The following is an 18,621-nucleotide window of genomic DNA, read 5'->3' as shown; positions in this document are numbered from 1 at the left end:
CTCTCCTTTGCAAATTATTTTGATACCCTCACTTTGGCTTTAATATATAAATGTCTAACCACGGGCACTCAAAAAGCAATTGGGCTATATCTCTGGACCTGTAGATTTATAGTATAGCTGTAGATTTATGGTATAGTATAGTATGACTGGATTGTTCTCAGGTCTGGTTTGTTTATAAATGATTCCAGGTGTTTGGCACCCAGATTATAGAAGATAACTTTAGGGACAGCAATGTTTTGCAAGAGCTATTTTTGCCAAGTGAAAGGGATGGATAGCCCAAAGAATAATACCTTAATACCTTAAAGGATCAGCGTGGATAAATGTGTTATTGTTTCCAACTATTTTCTATCTTCTGTTTTCTAGAAAAATTTTCTTTGAAGCTGTTGTGTATATTTTAGATTACAGTAGCTTTCACAGATAATTGGGGTCACAAAGATATTGAACGTGTGACTCAATAACTGATTGTTAAAATAGCTGGATTTGTTCTAATTTAAGAATACATGATCATTAGTCCTTGAACACAATTGCTGATGTCCTAGCACTAATTGGGACCCTCTATCTGCTATCAGCTAGGGAGGAACAGGTGTCATTAAGTAAGAATGCTGTTTGTTCATCTTGCATCCAGTTTTAAAACACCTTTCAAGACCACTATATCTCCAGATTTATTTATTTTATTTATTTATTGAACTTATATACCGCCCTTCTCCCATGGGACTCAGGGCGGTTCACAAGGTAATTAAAATAACACTACAAATACAAAAAGTTAATAACAATTAAAATAATTAAATTATCCTTAAAATATAAAACGCCTATAGCTCCAATTAAAACCCAATTATAATTATAATAATTATAATAAGTTAAAATTAAAATTCTCAGTCCTGGCCGGAAAGCTCAAAGAGCCAGGTCTTCAGGTTGCTGGAGAAGTTTAATACAGGTAGTCCTTAACTTACAACAACTTGTTTAGTGATCATTTAAAGCGGCACTGAAAAAAGTGACTTATGATCATTTTTCACATGAGCATTGCAGCTTCCCTGTAGAAAAATTAGCAAAATTCAGACACTTGGCAACTGACTCATATTTAGGTTTGTTGCAGTGTCCCAGGGTCATGTGATCACCTTTTGCGATCTTCTGTAAAGCAGTCAATGGAGAAGCCAGATTCACTTAATAGACATCTTACTAACTTAAAACAACTTCATTAATTCACTTAATGACTCTGGCAAGAAAGATTGTAAAATGGGGCAAAACTCACTTAACAAATGTTTTGCTTAGCAACAGAAATGTTGGGCTCAATTATGGTCATAAGTGTAGGACTGCTTGCAAAGTGTTTTTAGAATGCAGCCCAACTATAATCAATATTTTAAATTTGGCATAGCATCCAGTAATTATTTTTCTAATAGCTATATAGATATGTATTCCATATGTTAAAGTTAAATGTTTCTATGAAAATGTACCATTTATTATTTGGAGACTTGGAAATCATGCAAAGAAAAAAATATGGAGAGAAATTACAATATGTCAGAGGTGAAATGTAGTGGCAATGTGGGAAGAGCATTGTTATTTTGAAAAGTTACTTAGATGTTTTGATTTCTCCTTCATATTAAGGTCTAATTTAGAACTAGACTTCTTTTCCACTCTTGCTTGCTGAACAAAGAAGGGGGAGAAATCTTCATGTATTTTCAAAGCTTCTCTTGCTGCAAAAATTTCAGACTTTTTATTCCCATCCTAGATTCATGTGTCAAGGTAAGTCAAGGTAAGGTATTCCAGTCTCCTGAACGTAGGGCCATGAAATCACAGTGCCAAGTTTTGATAAAACCTTTAGGATTGTTGTTAATTGGGGAGCTTCTGCAATGGAACTGAGCACTAAGTACTGTTGATAGCATATGTACTGTCATTGTTAAGGAGCTTCTGGCAGCCTTTAAGAGATTTGGGTGTTATCTTGCTTGTTATGTATGCTTTTAATTCTGTTTGCTTGAACTAATAATAAAGCCTAAAATCCTTTTATTTACTAGTGTGCTTATTACCTCTGGAACCAAAAGAACCAAGTGCAGTTCACAGATGCGTGTAATGTTTTTTTAGCTTTAGTAACTGAGAAAGTTTATTTGAATAAAACTCAATTTCCCATTACTCTCATTACATGCAGATTATCTAAAGCAGACGTGTCAAACACAAGGCCCGGGGGCCAGATCCGGCCCGCGAAGTGGTTTCATGCGGCCCGCAAAGCCATCCTGGAAACAGTGAGGGAACGGCCCCCACTGCCTTGGCCCTGGCCCAGAGACCCTCCTTCTGCCAGAGACCCTCAGATCTGTCCCACTCCTGCCCAGGCCCCCATAGGCACCCTTGATGCGAACGATGTAGAGTTGGCCACGCCCACCCAGTAGGCCATATGCACTCTAGCCACGCCCACCCAGTAGGCCACGCCCACCCTGGCCATACCCACCCGGCCCCCTGAGGGCAACCGCAATGCTGATGCGGCCCTCAATGAAATTGAGTTTGACAACCCTGATCTAAAGGGTACTTTTTTCTCTGCTATATTTTCATAATAGCTCTAAATGTTGATTGCATGGAGTATCAAGATTAGCAATGCATTAATTTTTATAAAAAATGCACATTAATTTATTTTTGGCACTTTTTAAAAATAAAAGCAATTTCTCCTTGTTGAGAGGCTGATAAAACTCCAATATTCAATTTTTCAGATACAGCTGTCATTTGCAGTCTAATGGGTCACTGATTTTTAGAGAAACCACATTTTTGGTGAAGCAAGCAGAACTTTTCATTAGGTGTTGTTTCAGGTTCAAACAATGGGAGGTAGAGAGTAGTGATGAGGTCTCAGGAGCAAAAATGTGTATTGTGCCCCTGAAAGATACTGCTCCATTGTTGATGGTGCAGTGAGATTCAGAGACTGGGAATTGATGTGGCCTACTCCTCTTCCTCATGAATGGGGATAAATGGACAATTCAGTGGCCCAATAAGATTTAGTAAGATTGTGGATAAACTTGGATGGATGGTGGCTTAATTCACCTCCACTCCCTTGTAACGTATGTTTTTCCAAGATATATGAGGCTACACTAAATAGGAGAAGGAAAAGAAACTGCAGAGTAGAGTCTCATTTTATGCTGCCTTTCTGGGGATACTTTTCAAAAGCAGAGGTGATTAATGCTTCATTCTCTCAACATTGCTTATGTGACACAGATAACTGAAAGGCATTAGTCTGAAGCTAAAATTAAATCCATTTGTGACAATTTAAATGGTTTGTACAATCATTACAGCTCAATTTTTGTGTGAATAGAGCTATTAAATTTTTGGCTCTTGTTCCTTTTTCCCACCAAAACATTTTTGCCCATCAATTAGTTTTGAGCACCAATTGGTTGTAATTAGTTATTTCAGATGACTTGCACATTCTTCCTGTCAAATGGGTTTATGGTTATAGATTGATATTTGACATTTACCTTTATGAATTTATGTAACCTCACCATACCCTGAAGGATTTTGCAAATTGATTATATCAACAGCAATAGCGCTCTTAGACTTATATACTACTTCATACCGTATTGAAGTATGGAATATTTCTGAACTTTTGAATAGCTGTAACAAAAACTCTATAGGCTGCTTTTTCTGATTTGAGTTGGTTTGCCAGATCCCTTGTATGGTTATCCTCTATGACAGGGGTCCCCAACCTGTGGGCCACGGTCTGGTATTGGTTCGTGGCCTCTTGGCCACTGGGCCGTGGAAATGGCTAACAAGTGCGCGCACATGTGCATGCACCCTGCTCACTCGCACTAGCAGCCCCATTTGTGCATGCATGGGGGCGCTAGCACTGCTGCCAGCATCACGCAGGCATTAGTGGCCCACTTGCGCATGGGTGCTAGCAGCAGTGATGTGTGTGCACTGCGCACATTTCCCTGCTCCTCCCTCCCTCCGGGCCACCAACCTGGAAAGGTTGGGGAGCTCTGCTCTATGACTCCTGCTGTCAGTTCTAAAAGATTCCCTTGATCTGGAACTTATACACTTTATTGAATTACATGTTTTACTTCATTGAAAGCATCTTCTTTCCAATTCCATACCATATCACCTTTCCTTTTGCACCATTTGGGGAAGGAGAAAATGTTGTACCTTGTTAACCATGTTATAATGGTAAACAGATCATAGGACTCCTAAAATTTTTATGGGTGCCTGGTCCTTGGATTCATCAGGATTAACTGCCCACTCTCAGGTGGGCAAGCCAAATACTCCTGCAGTAAAGATAAATCATCAAAGATTAACATAATCACAACAATACCTGACAGGGTATGGCTGATTGCAAGCAACCTTGAGGCAAAGCTTCAAAGCTCATTACATTTTGTATTTAGGTAAAGATAATGTTATACAATTCAGTTGCAAAAAACCTTTAATAGCAATAACACTTAGACTTATATACTGCTTCATGGTGCTTTACAGCCCTCTCTAAGTGATTTACAGTCAGCATATTGCCCAACAATCTGGGTCCTCATTTTACCAACGTCGGAAGGATGGAAGGCTGAATTAATGTTGGGCCTCTTTGTCACAGAAGCATATTTGAATCAGCATATTGCCCCCAACAATCTGGGTCATTTTATCAACCTCAGAAGGATGGAAGACTGTGTTAACCTTGAGTCAGTTAGGATCGAACTGTTGGCAGTCGGAAGCTAGCCTACAATACTGCATTCTAACCACTGCGCCATTTGGACATCGGATTTTAATACTACTGGTGGGCAAAATACAGAACAAGATTTATCTTTGATAAATCAGGAATATTTTTCTAGTCTACAGCTAGATTTTTGTACCGAAACCTAGTTTGTTTCACAGTATGTCAACTACTGTGAACTAACGTTCCCACAGCCAGCTAAATGGATGCTGTGGATGTCTCTAATGCTTCCAATCCCTGTCTCCATTCTTATGTTGTATACTAATTATCCTAGCTTTGATATCTATGGAAAATGCTGGTATTTGTGATTCGGTTAATCATGCCAACTTGATCAAAGACCAATACAACTATATTGTTAAATCTGTGATGTGCACACTACAAAGCTGTAACAATTCTTGTGTTTCTGGGTCAGGACCACATGTATATCTAAGATTGTGCATTCATGTGTAAATAATACTGAGTAACAATTCTTCACTATGGTTAAGGTATTCAAACCAGTACTGTATAAAACAGTATTGTATTGTGTAAAACAGTATAAAGGGTATTAAGTTCAAACAGGTCAGATGAGTTGTAACAAGAGAGAAAGCTCTGTTAGTGTTTGTGCTGCTGAAGCTTATTCTTTTATTTAAATAAATTTTAAAACACAAAACTACAAAATGTTACAAATAATATAATCTAAAATACAGAAATATAAACAAATATAGATTGATGATACAAGTACATCTGAGGCAAAATAACATCAAAAATAATGTATTATACTTCTTAGATTCCATTTCATTCCTATTTTTATTCCTTTAATACTTGAACTGTTAAACACTTCAGTTGTCTCAATAGTCATGCTTTTAAATCACATATGGCTACATGAATCACAAGAATTCTCTTTAGGAATCAAAAGAGCATCTCCTGTGCAAGTGTTATGGACCGTGAATAGTTTGAAAACGCTTCAGCCCTGTTGAAGTATTCTTTTCCTTCAGTTTACTATTTGCATGCCTCTATAAAATAATTGAAATTCCATGATAAAGTTCATTTTTAAAAAGACCCTAATTAAGCTGACTTTTGAAGAAGTACATTTAAGTACATATAGCCTTGAAGCCATATTAATATTTATATATTTATTAACCAGAACAGTTTGTCTTGCTTTTGTCAAATATCATGACCTCATCTTGGAACGCTGTGGGAAAATATGAATCCTGTTCTGAGAATTCATTGCAGCCTTAATAGCATACAACTTGCCAGTCAAAACAAAAATGAACATCCCCTTCATTCTGAATTTGGACAGTCATGAATGGTTCATAGCCTTGATGATAAATTTGTTTACCCCCCCCATTTGTTTGTTAGTTCTAGACAAGGAGTCTATGAAAAATTCATACTACAACTGAAAGCTATGATGTCATTCAGAGCACTGACTTATGCCAGTCAATTTCACACTCTTTACAATAGCTACTGCTGCTATGTGAAGCCAAAGAGACACAAATATTTACTGTGCCTGTTTTGCCTTGTAACTCTTTGTTTCTCACTTGTCACTAGGTATGAGATCATTTTTTCAGCCTACTGAGTCCATGTCTTTGCACTGGCATATAAAGCACTCTGCTGCTTGTGTGGGACAAAACAGTAGAACTTTTGAGAGGAAAACTAGATCTGATTTAAACACAAGGCACTTTTATTCCAGTAGCAACAATAATAATAATCTTTGTCTGCTTAGTCCCCTTTTTAAAACAATAATAAAATTAAAATGAAGTCACACATTTTAATATTCATTCCCTTAAAACCAATCTTGATAATATGCAGCCTAAATTGTAGGAGATTGCTGGATATGCTTCTTACTAAGGTTGCTAACAAGTAAATTGCTCAAAAATATTTTCTATATTAGTAATTTGAAAATATGGGACAGTAACTATAGATAAACTAAATTAAACTTGAAAAACAATTTGGTACTTTTAACTCATGAAATTCTCAAGAAATATTTCATTGGTGAAAGATTTTTTCTGCATTAATTTTCTGCTTTTTGTTTCAAATTATTGTATAAATGGGTTAGCTGTATTTAGTACAAAGCATGTATGAAGTTTAAAATACTTCATTAGGAAACAATATATGAAGGGTTGTCTCTTCTTCTAACCAAAGCAGCTTGACAGATGAGACTTATCAGTGTTTGAAACAAAAATCTTGTTAGCAATAAGATTGGCTAGCAATTGTTCCAAGATCAATATGAAACAGTATTTCTTTTATATCATCTGAAGTTTCAGACCTTATCATTCTATGCTATATGCACTAAATATTAGTAAACAAGAAAATCTTACAATTATCATTTCTATCCACAGAAATGTTATATATCTCGCACACGTAACGTTAATTCAATTGTACTTGGGAGTATGGAGCACTAAATAATACTGGCTTCTTCAATACTAGGATAGCAGACATAAATGCCCAATTTGAAATATTTGCATAAGTAATAATATGACATTTGTATGTTTTTTATTTGCACACAAATGGCCATTTGTGCATAAATGACTATATAAATTTCCTGCAAATATAAAAAGCCCTAGTAAATCCTTACAGCTAAGTTCACAACTAGTCTTTGAGAAACTCTGTTAGCTAGCCTGTTTATATATACCTTTGCCTTTGTTTATAGTGTAAAATATTTTCAAGACAGCCTGAAAAAATGGGAGCAAGGTGAGAGTGGTTTTTTTTCCTAGATGATTAAACTTTCCTTGTCACAAGGGAATTTTTATTCACCACAAATATCCACTTGTATAATTTTGTACCCCTGCCTTAAACTTATGAAATTTAGGTGCTATCATTCTTATTTTGATATCTCATTGAATATCAAAGTTATGTATTTCTTTTTAAAATGATTGATATCTACCTTACAAATAACTTTTGCTTTAAATTTTCAAGGGACTCAAGCAAGAACCTGATTAGAATTCATCAAGATGATTACCTTTTACAGGTTATGGTATATGACATGTCTGAAGATAGATTTCAGTTTTAGATTAAAATTATTCACACCTACTGAAAAAAGTTAAAAGATTATACTACAATAGACTTAATTTATACATAGAATAAACAGAGGACAGTTCTGCTCCAAGAACATTTCCCTTCAGGTCACATAATGTTAACAATTCTATTTATATAGATGGGTTCTAGTAAGTCAGTTACCACTTTTGTATTACTCTTCATTAAATCTGCATTTCTATATAACAGGAAACAAAAGCAGCAAACCTAATTTAATCGTCGCTGTCACTCCCAGATTCACTCAACTGCAAGTCATTTCCTGTTGTTAAAAAAAAGAGAATTGTCTTAATTTTGAATTAAGTTCTACATTGATGAATTATGAAATGTTAGCTATCAGAGACATAAGACAGCAAAAATAGGCAGCAATTTTATAAGACCATTAAAGAGTTTACTCCAAGTGGATTAGTTCTGATATGTATACTGAAGACCGGAGTTCTATTATTTCTGTTTCTAGTGTTCTTTGGCATGATTCACAAGAAGCCCAAATGTTGCAATGATTCCTATGCAAATCACAAGCTCATAATTTTCTTTAATAAACTTGTGTACAACTAGAGTTTAAGTTTTTTATTGGCTACATCAGACTTGACCCAGTAATGGGACTTTGAACTAATATGAACTAAAGCAACTGCATGTACTGTTTCTTTAGACTAGATCTGAATCAGTCAGACCAACAACTGCTCTAAGGTCATGCTGAAAAATGCAAGTCATTACTATCTATAAAAAATCATGACATAAAGATTAACTAAGGTAAAGGTTCCCCCGCACATGCGTGCTAGTCGTTTCCGACTCTAGGGGCCGGTGCTCATCTCCGTTTCAAAGCCGAAGAGCCAGCACTTGTCCAAGGACATCTCCGTGGTCATGTGGTCATGTGACGCCAAAGGCACACAGAATGCTGTTACCTTCCCACTGTAGTGCTCCCTATTTTTCTACTTGCATTTTTTACGTGCTTTCGAACTGCTAGGTTGGCAGAAGCTGGGACGAGTAACAGGCGCTCACTCTGTTACGCGGCACTCGGGATTCGACCCACCAAACTGCCGACCTTCTGATCAACAAGCTCAGGGTCCTAACCCACTGAGCCACCGCATCCTAGACCAAGCATCCTAGAACCAAGCTAAATCCAAAATATCTAGAGAATTCCTGGAAGCTCAGCATTCAGACAAATCAGCCATTAAAGATATATATAGAGAATCACATTTACAAATAATTCAAGAGAGATGGTAAAAAAAACTAAGGAGGAAACAAAAAGACCAGAACACATTCTCTCCAGCAGTTTATATCTGGAAAAGAAGGGATTAATACCAGACAAACAATCAAGCAGAAATAATATCCTAGTCAAGGAACCGATGATCTTATGAGACAGTCCCGATGGAGCAGTGGTTAAAATGAAGTACTGTAGGCAAACTCTACCCACAGCCTGGAGTTTGAGCCTGATGGGGCTCAAGGTTGACTGAGCCTTCCATCCTTCTAAGGATGGTAAAATGAGGATCCAGATTGTTGGGGCAATATGCAGATAATGCTTCTATATTGTAAACTATCTAGAGAGTGTTGTAAAGCACTAAATTGTGGTATACAAGTTTAAATGCTATTGCTATTACTTAACTAAGTAATGAAACATCTACAAGCAAAGAAACAATTCAGAGAACAGCAAGGACTCAACAGAAAACAAGTGTGTTTGTGAATACAAATGTCACTTGTTATCTGCAGTCTTATATTCACAATTATAGAAACCAAGCCTACAAACATTTTCGTACCTGCAAAAAGGTGCAAATGTTACATTATGTCAAAAAAGCAGTCAAGCTTTTGTGGATGCGTAAAATATATTTTTGAAAGAATTATATCATCTAAGCAAGATGCCTGTATTTCTTTTTCACTTAGTTGCAGCTTGATTGTGAGGCTCTAAGTAGCTTCTTTGTGACTTTTAGCTCCTTTCAAATTGCTTTCCTGGCTGATGATGGGAGCTGCCCTTCTTACACCATATGGTTTATGCTGGCTTCTCTACTGCCTGCAGTTGTTGCAGGATGTCTGTGGACCAACTTCTCAAATGTGCTCATCCTGTTCACATATAATTTCCATAAGTTGTGTGTGGGCAGCATTGACATCCAGTAGCCTGACAGAAATTAACGCAAACAAGTTGTAGGCAGCATCACCATCTTATGGGCTTCTGAATGCTAGTGCTGATTGAAGACTGTTCCCACAGTAAGTCACTTGAAAGAGGCTAGTTACCTAAAGGGAGCCACATGGAGCCCTCCTGACTGAGCTGATCCAATGGGATGCATTTCAATTGGGCATGAAAAAGGAGCGAATAAAGATCACTACACAGACAACCCTTATGGGAGGTGGTCAACCACAGACTCAACCCCAATTCCCAAAGATGAAAAATTTTGTTATTTCAGTACCGTTATCTCCCAGGAATGAGGGCAACTTGTACTTAGAGCAGCCTTCCTGAGCATCTTGCTCTCGTGAAATCTTGGTCTATAGTTCTTATAATTTCCAGGTTGCATTTATGTTGTATGATGGCTACTTAGTGAAAATACTTACTGAGAGTATTCATGAGTTGATTGTTGCCTTGTGCCCTGCCAGTACCATTGGCAACCACATTCTTGTTGTTACACTGCTGAGAAGGAGAAGGATGTGCAGTTTCACCCCCATCACTGCTGGAAGTTTCATCACCGCTCCCAGAGGAACTCTCAGAATCAGATGAACTGCTGCCACTACTGCTACTCATCTGCTCAATAATTTCAACCTCAGCTCTTAGTTCTAGAGTAAAAATAGGAGGGTCATTTCTTAAAAGTTTATTTATTCATTAAAAATATAGCCTGAGTTTTCTCAAGAAATTCAAACTTATTTAGATAGCACTTGCCCCTACAATTCTAATTCTATATGGTTGATTTTGCCCTAGGATTGAAATTCTAATTTTAACTTAAATATAATGCTCCATTGGCTCTCAGTTATTTAGCCCACCCCAGATAGTCCATGGTTTTAAAAATGTCAGAGTTTTAATTAAATTACATTTGGTTTCAACTAATATAATTGTAAGGTGACTGGCTGTTGAAGGTTATAAGCTGTGTTCCTGCCATTGGAAAAATATACTGAAGAAAACTTACAAGGGGGAGTGATAAATTTTCTTTCCATCTCAGACAGTAGGCAGGCTATAGTAAGTGTTCTACCTCTCTTAATGTCATCCAATTGAGGCTCTGGTGAAGGATTGTCTTTCAGTGGGGATGTTTTAGGTCCAGCTGCAGGCTTTATTGGAGCTCTGAACTGGCTGGAAGATTGTGCAGCTCGAGCAGATTGCTGTTCTATCCGTGCTTGGATTTTACTGCTGCCTTCAGCTCTGAAAGGAAATATTTAAAACAGATAACATGTATAATATGTAGTTGCTTTCCATAACTTAAAGGTAAAGGTTCCCCCGCACATGCGTGCTAGTCGTTTCCGACTCTAGGGGCCGGTGCTCATCTCCGTTTCAAAGCCGAAGAGCCAGCGCTTGTCCGAGGACGTCTCCGTGGTCATGTGGCCGGCATGACTAGACGCCAAAGGCGCACGGAACACTGTTACCTTCCCACCGTAGTGGTCCCTATTTTTCTACTTGCATTTTTACGTGCTTTCGAACTGCTAGGTTGGCAGAAGCTGGGACGAGTAACTTCCATAACTTACCATACCCTTAATTTATTTTGAGTCACATTATTTATTTTAAGAAACCCTTACTACTGTTTTCATATTAGAAATACGTCCAGTATAATCTTGGGTCTTCCCTTTCAGACAAAGAACCTTTATATCTAATATATCTAAGGCGGCTGTCTCTCCCCAACTCCTGCCTGTTCCAAAACTGTTGATTTTGTTGGCTATTCTGCCAGTTATAATTAAAATAATACAAAAAGTGGTGAATTTATGTGTGTGGAGATTTCTGTAAGAGTAATTGGGTCCGCTCTTCATATTTCTGTTTCCTCATATTGCTTCTCCTTTGTGGCTATGCAGAGGAGTTCTTCCAATTCTAATCCTTCTTTGTAGCTTGAGGGAATTATGGAACTAGGATTGGTACAGTCTTTGAGAGAAATGGGAAGCTTAGAAATATGAAATATAAACAAACAAATAAATAAAATCTAATTTCTATTCTCTCATTTTCTCTGATCTTAATAAATCTTAAAGATTAAATAAATAATACCAATGTACCATTTATGGAACTGCTAAATTCCCATTCTTTCAACTGAAGAAGCAAGAATTAAGTACCAGCTAAACTTTCCCAAGAATTAATTTTTTAAAATTTAAAATATCACCTAGGTCAGGGGTCGGCAACCTCGGCTCATTTTTATGACTCGTGGACTTCAACTCAACACGAGTCATAAAAGAGCCGAGGTTGCCGACCCCTGACCTAGGTCATCCCTCTGCTAACTTTATTAAAGACTGATAAGATCAGTGATGATTAAAGTTCTAATAGGGAGAGAAAGCATATCGGATATTCTTGGAATAGCCATTTCATTTAAGAGTGGAGGTTATAGACTATGTACTAGACTAGATTTCTTTCCACCATTCTGATATTTAATGTTTATTATTTTATATAGTCAAGATAAAAGCAGGGGATAGAAGAACAGTTATTTCAAAAAGAATTATACCAGACATGTCAAACACAAGGCCCGGGGGCCGGACCCGGTCCGCGAAGTGCTTTCATGTGGCCCGCAAAGCCATCCTGGAAACAGTGAGGGAACGGCCCCCACTGCCTTGGCCCTGGCCCAGAGACCCTCCTTCTGCCAGAGACCCTCAGATCTGTCCCACTCCTGCCCAGGACCCCATAGCCACCCTTGATGCAAATGATGTAGAGCTGGCCACGCCCACCCAGTAGGCCATAGGCACTCTAGCCACGCCCACCCAGTAGGCCACGCCCACCCTGGCCATACCCACCCGGCCCCCTGAGGGCAACCGCAATGCTGATGCGGCCCTCAGTGAAACTGAGTTTGACATCCCTGAATTATACTATATGCTGATCCATATTGGCCTCATATGTTTGAGCCTGTGTTACCTTGTCTTTTTGACTTGAATGCTGCTGCTTATCTTTTCAAGCACATATTCCCCAGTATCATGGTTGATAATAAGTACACAGTCTTTTTGGTAAGGCCTTTTGTTTCCTTTGAAAACAGTCATTGGAGGCGTAGAACCCTGATATTGAAGAAAAATAAAAATATATTTAAATCTAAACAGGTAGTTATGCATATGTAAGAAAAACAGATATAATAAATAGCATAATCAGTGTCTCAAATCCAACTCAGAAGATTATGCTTTAATCTGTATTTTCTTAATATTTTGTTCTATGATAGGTCGTTGCTATATTTTTAGATGCAAGAAAGAAATCATATTTACTTTGGCAAAATTAGTACACAGAACTTGCTATTTACAAAAATGATTATTCATTTGCTAATTTTCCAAAGAAAAATTGTCTGTATACTATGCCTGTTACACAGAAGAAATAACTGAAATTAGAAGTGACAATTGTCATAAACCAGTAGAGAAACATTTGTTGATTTTGCTACAGCAGACTGATATGGCTAACTTTGTGACTATAAACACCATATTAAATATTCTATCGCTATGCAGATAGGCAATGCAACAAAATATTTTATTTATAGTTGAGAATATAATTTATAAAGAAATCAAACAGAAAGTTTAGTTATGATTCAATATCTGGAACAAATATATCATCAATATTATTTATATTCAATATCAATAGATTTACAGAACTTAACATACAGTGAGGGAAAAAAAGTATTTGGTCCCCTGCTGATTTTGTACATTTACCCACTATCAAAGAAATGATCAGTCTATAATTTTAATGGTAGGTTTAATTTAACAGTGAGAGACAGAATAACAACAAAAAATCCAGAAAAATGCATTTCAAAAAAGTTATAAATTGATTCGCATTTTATTGAGTGAAATAAGTGTTTGATGCCCCATCAATCAGCAAGATTTCTGGCTCCCAGCTGTCTTTTATACAGGTAACAAGCTGAGATTAGAAGTACTCTCTTAAAGGGAGTGCTCCTAATCTCAGCTTGTTACCTGTATAAAAGACACTTGTCCACTGAAGCAATCAATCAGATTCCAAACTCTCCACCATGGCCAAGACCAAAGAGTTGTCCAAGGATGTCAGGGATAAGATTGTAGGCCTATTCAAGGCTGGAATGGGCTACAAGACTATCGCCAAGTGGCTTGGTGAGAAGGTGACAACAGTTGGTGTGATTATTCACAAATGGAAGAAACATAAAATAACTGTCAATCTCTATCGGTCTGGGGCTCCATGCAAGATCTCACCTCGTGGAGTTTCAATCATCATGAGAGCAGTGAGGAATCATCTCAGAACTACACGGGAAGATCCTGTCAATGATCTCAAGGCAGCTGGGACCACAGTCACCAAGAGAACAATTGGTAACACTCTACGTCGTGAAGGACTGAAATCCTGCTCAAGATCCCCCTGCTCAAGAAGCACATGTACAAGCCTTAAGTTTGCCAATGAACATCTGAATGATTCAGAGAACTGGGTGAAAGTGTTGTGGTCAGATGAGACCAAAATCAATCTCCTTGGCATCAACTCAACTCACTGTGTTTGGAGGAGGAATGCTGCTTATGATCCCAAGAATACCATCCCCACCGTCAAACATGGAGGTGGAAATATGCTTTGGGGGTGTTTTTCTGCTAAGGGGACAGGACAACCTCACTACATCAAAGAGACGATGGACTGGGCCATGTACTGTCAAATCTTGGGTGAGAACCTCCTTCCCTCAGCCGGGGCATTGAAAATGGGTCGTGGAGAGGTATTACAGCATGGCAATGATCCAAAACACACAGGCAAGGCAACAAAGGAGTGGCTCAAGAAGAAGCACATTAAGGTCCTAGAGTGGCCTTAGCCAGTCTCCAGACCTTTATTCCATAGAAACTCTGTGGAGGGAGCCGAAGGTTCAAGCTGCCAAATGACAGCTTTGAAACCTTAATGACTTGGAGATGATCTGCAAAGAGGAGTGGGACAAAATCCCTCCTGAGATGTGTGCAAACTTGGTGGCCAACTACAAGAAATGTCTGACCTCTGTGACTGCCAACAAGTACTAAGTCATGTTTTACGAAGGGGTCAAATACTTATTTCACTCATTAAAATGCAAATCAATTTATAACTTTTTAAAATGCGTTTTTCTGGATTTTTTGTTATTCTGTCTCTCACTGTTAAAATAAACCTACCATTAAAATTATAGACTGATCATTTCTTTTGTCAGTGGGCAAATGTACAATATCAGCAGAGGATCAAATACTTTTTCCCCTCACTGTGGTTCTAGAGAATTCAGAAATATTACTTTATGAATCCTTCAATGTACATTAGGATTCATACATAGCCAAAATAATATTAGGCAATGAAAATGTTTTAAATATAACATCTATATAGAAAGTTGCCAGAAATTGAGAAGGATTCTGACATATTTGTCTCAGGTTGATTATCGGAGGTGTGCATGCTCTGAAACATCAGAGTATTACAAATCTCACAAGCACACACACTAACCTTTATATAGATTCCACACAAGCTTGAAAAAAGTACTGTAGGCCATATATAAAGATGCATTAAACTAATGCAGCAGCATCTTTCTTCAAGCTTGCCTGGAAATCAGAAGTGCTTATTTCAATGATACAGTAAAAAGTCGTATTTATAGTCAGGCCAAAGTATTTCTTTGCAATCTTTCTCAAAGTATGCACAGCATATTCAACAGACAGTCGTTAAAAAATGGTGTTTTCTTAAGCAAGTCTGAGTTCCCACAAATTGTTTTTATGAAGTACATCATGTTTCCCTTGGCTACATGTGAAGAGTTCAGAGCAAAGCTTGTAGGAACCGTGACACAGAAAGCAAATCTGCAATGTGAGATATGGGAAACTTACAGGAATATGTGGTAATGTAATTGTGACTTCATCTCCTTTACCAACTTGAAGCTCCCCTTCACAAGACGTATCTATAGATGCTGGTTTAAAATCATCTAGAGGATACAATAACTGATATTAAACATACATCAGATTATAAAGGATGCTTGATGAGTATTTATTTAGAAATAATCTCATTACTACTTTAATTTTATTTTATTTTATTGTTTTCATTGGCATTCAAATAATTTTGGAACCAGCTTAGTAGAGTGAATGTGCAGACAGGAATTAAACTGAATTACCAAATTATAATGTTCTTCTGCAATTAGGTCTGTTGTGCTTTGTTAGCCAATAACACAAAAAATTCTAACACAGCATACTTCATTTTTTCAAAAAGCTATTATCTGCTATAAAAAATAAAAATAAAAGCCTTAATTTTTTAAAATTTCCTTGACCCATCTTTTTTTTTTGAAGTTCATTCATAAGGCCAGTTTTTGTTTTAAATGGCAACTCTATAAGTGGCCAACTGAACCAACTTTTTTCTAGAAATAACTATTTTCAGATAATACTCCCTACCTTAGTTTGAGAGCACAAAAAATTATTAAGAATGCAACGAAGACTGATTCTAGCTATGAAACAAAAGGTTTCTGTTGTAGTCCTTGTCTTTTCAACAATTCCAAGAATGATTGTCAGTATAGGCCTGGCATATTCCTCTTCGTTTAATAGTAACTTGATGTAATACAACCAACATTATATATAATAAGCATCTATAATATGCAGTCTACTATTAGCAGCCTGAGGTGACAACTGGATGCACATTTTGCATTGACAGCAACTACAAAAGGCACAATTCTTTCCTGGTGCTGCAAACAGATATTAATCAATGTCCTATGTTATTAAATGTATTTATAATTTTTATCTTGCCATTTTCTCTGAGAGCTCAAGACAGCACATATATGGGTATTCTTATTTGAAATCAAGTCTCTGGATATGACATGACATTGTGTAACATATAATTATATAATATAATTATACATTATACATTAAAATTTTGTTTTAATAGAATAATTAGAGAGGGGAGTGTTTATTAAACATGAATGCCCATATTTGTCATTTGCCTGTTATGCAAAATCTGTCCTCTGGGCCATGTTATATTTCTTAATGTGATGATACTCAAAAGAATTGTAAACTGCCTCAGAAATTGAGGTTTTACTGTTCTTGTTTGAAGATCCCTCCAGATATACCTTTTGTGCAAATCCTGGACTATGGATCTAATGAAATCAGGGCTGTGTAGGGCTGAGTTAAAAACTCTTCTAACTCAGCCCTACAATAAGCTTCTTTCTTTTTCTTATCTTTTTTTCCAGTACCGGAGTTTGTGGGCAGCTTTTTAAAATTGGCTTTGCTTTTATGTCACCACACTTTTTCTGGATGCAAGCAAACTCTTGGCTCAATGTATGCTAGAGAAGTAACAGAAGCAAATTTTTGAATCTCTTCTGTTGAACATCTGGAGGGAGAACTGATTGGCTTGTGGTATTCCTTGCTAGTTTTCATTTCTTTTTATCTTAGAAGCTCGTTCATATGCTTCAAACTTATTGGTGAGGAATTGGAAAATGAAACTGAAAATTATTTTATGCTTGGAAACTGAAGAAATGAAGTTTTCCTCATTTATTTTTTTTGGTGAGGAAAAAAACCCACAACTAAATGTCTAGAGGTGAAACTCTTTACAGAAGGGACAGATAAAGTAGGGCTAGATTTGCCTAATCCATAACTAACAAACATAGGTAACTGATTTAATCTAATTGCCTGGGTTTGCATAATACTAAACTGTCAATTAACCATATCACTTAGATCATGGGTGTCAAACTTGCTGTGTCATGTGACATGTTGTGACATATTGTGACTTCTTTCGCATTGCCAGAGCTGGGGTGGGTGCAGCCTCCGCATGACGCAACCGGCCCATGGGCCGGCAGTTTGACACCCCTAACTTAGATTCACACAGCACACTAAACCTGAGTAAATAAAAGCAACTACTACATTCACATCTCACTTTTGTCCAGAATATTTTGAAAGGGTGATGTTTTTTTTTTAATGTTACTCTAAATGAACCATATGGTGGTTTAACATAGTGGCCTCATTACCACAAGAATACAATTGGCTCAATTCTCACAACACAGGGATCCACAAACTATCCAACCCTATTAAGCCTTTCTGTGGATATTAGCTATTAAAACCTCTAGAACATTATCCCCTTCCAGGTGAGATTTGCACCCATCCCTTTGGCCTTTGGAAAGGGCCTGAAAACCTGGCTCTGACAACTGATCTGGGACCCCAACATGTCATTCTGGAGGTGGTTAATGGACTGAGGTAAGACCCCATCCCCTCCCTGTGTACATCTGTTAACTTTCCTTCCCATCTTTATCAATTTAAATAAATTTTAGTGTTAATATGTTTTATTTATTGTAAACTGCCTGGAGTCGCCTTTAGACGAGATGGGCAAGCACATAAATCTAATAAACAAGCAAGCAAGCAAGCAATTCTCCAAATACTAAAATCAACCGTGTATCATAAAGCGAGTTCAATTGGGCTTACTCCCACAGAAGTGTAGGTATGCCTACCCCAACATAGTGCGCTCCCAGGTAAACCACAGCACGCGGCTGCCGCTTGGCTGAGCAGGATGGGAGGTTGTAATCCAAACCTTAGAGGAGTGGACCAGGCTGGGGAAGGCTGCTCTACCCACTAACCTGGGAGTAAGTCACCCTGAACTCAATTATCGGTTAGGCAGGCATAGGCTAGCGCGGTTAGGGCTCTCTTTTGACACGGGGCCAAGCCAGCTTAATCAAGCCGATGCTTTGGGGGTCGCCGGCCTGGCCCGTAAGCGCCGCCTCTGCCGGGCACTCACAGCGAATGGTGTGGAAGGAGGCTTTAGGGTGCCGCTCGAAGCTTTCGCCCAGCTGCAGAGGATGCTCCTCCTTGTCCAGCAGCGGGTTCGCCACGCCGTTCATGGCTACTGCGGCGCCCACCGAGAACAACAAGAACACCCGCAGCCGCCCCGCCCCGCCGCCTTCTCT

At 37.9% G+C, this 18,621-nt stretch overlaps 1 protein-coding gene across 1 annotated transcript; it reads right to left on the bottom strand.

The window, feature by feature from the left end:
- Window positions 1-2,508: 2,508 nt before the first annotated feature.
- On the bottom strand, window positions 2,509-18,619 carry EAF1 (ELL associated factor 1). The gene is made up of 6 exons (XM_081345183.1): window positions 18,453-18,619; window positions 15,575-15,669; window positions 12,687-12,823; window positions 10,840-11,006; window positions 10,211-10,429; window positions 2,509-7,931 (listed from the first exon to the last, which is right to left on the bottom strand). Exons 1-6 carry the CDS (start codon window positions 18,553-18,555, stop codon window positions 7,885-7,887), a joined length of 768 nt encoding a protein of 255 aa, XP_081201309.1. The 5' UTR covers window positions 18,556-18,619; the 3' UTR covers window positions 2,509-7,884.
- Between the last annotated feature and the right edge of the window lie 2 nt (window positions 18,620-18,621).

This window comes from Vipera berus (assembly GCF_964194415.1).
Source record: "Vipera berus genome assembly, chromosome: Z".
NCBI lineage: Eukaryota > Metazoa > Chordata > Lepidosauria > Squamata > Viperidae > Vipera > Vipera berus.
This window is presented reverse-complemented; position numbering and strand designations above follow the sequence as displayed.

Bases quoted from the DNA above. Each gene is read 5' to 3' on its own strand.
- EAF1 (XM_081345183.1), bottom strand. From the start codon at position 18,555: ATGAACGGCGTGGCGAACCCGCTGCTGGACAAGGAGGAGCATCCTCTG. The intron at 12,824-15,574 runs GTAAGTTTCCCA...CTTCAATATCAG, and splicing joins TTACATTACCACATATTCCT to GGTTCTACGCCTCCAATGAC. The intron at 10,430-10,839 runs GTAGAACACTTA...TTTTTACTCTAG, and splicing joins ATTGGATGACATTAAGAGAG to AACTAAGAGCTGAGGTTGAA.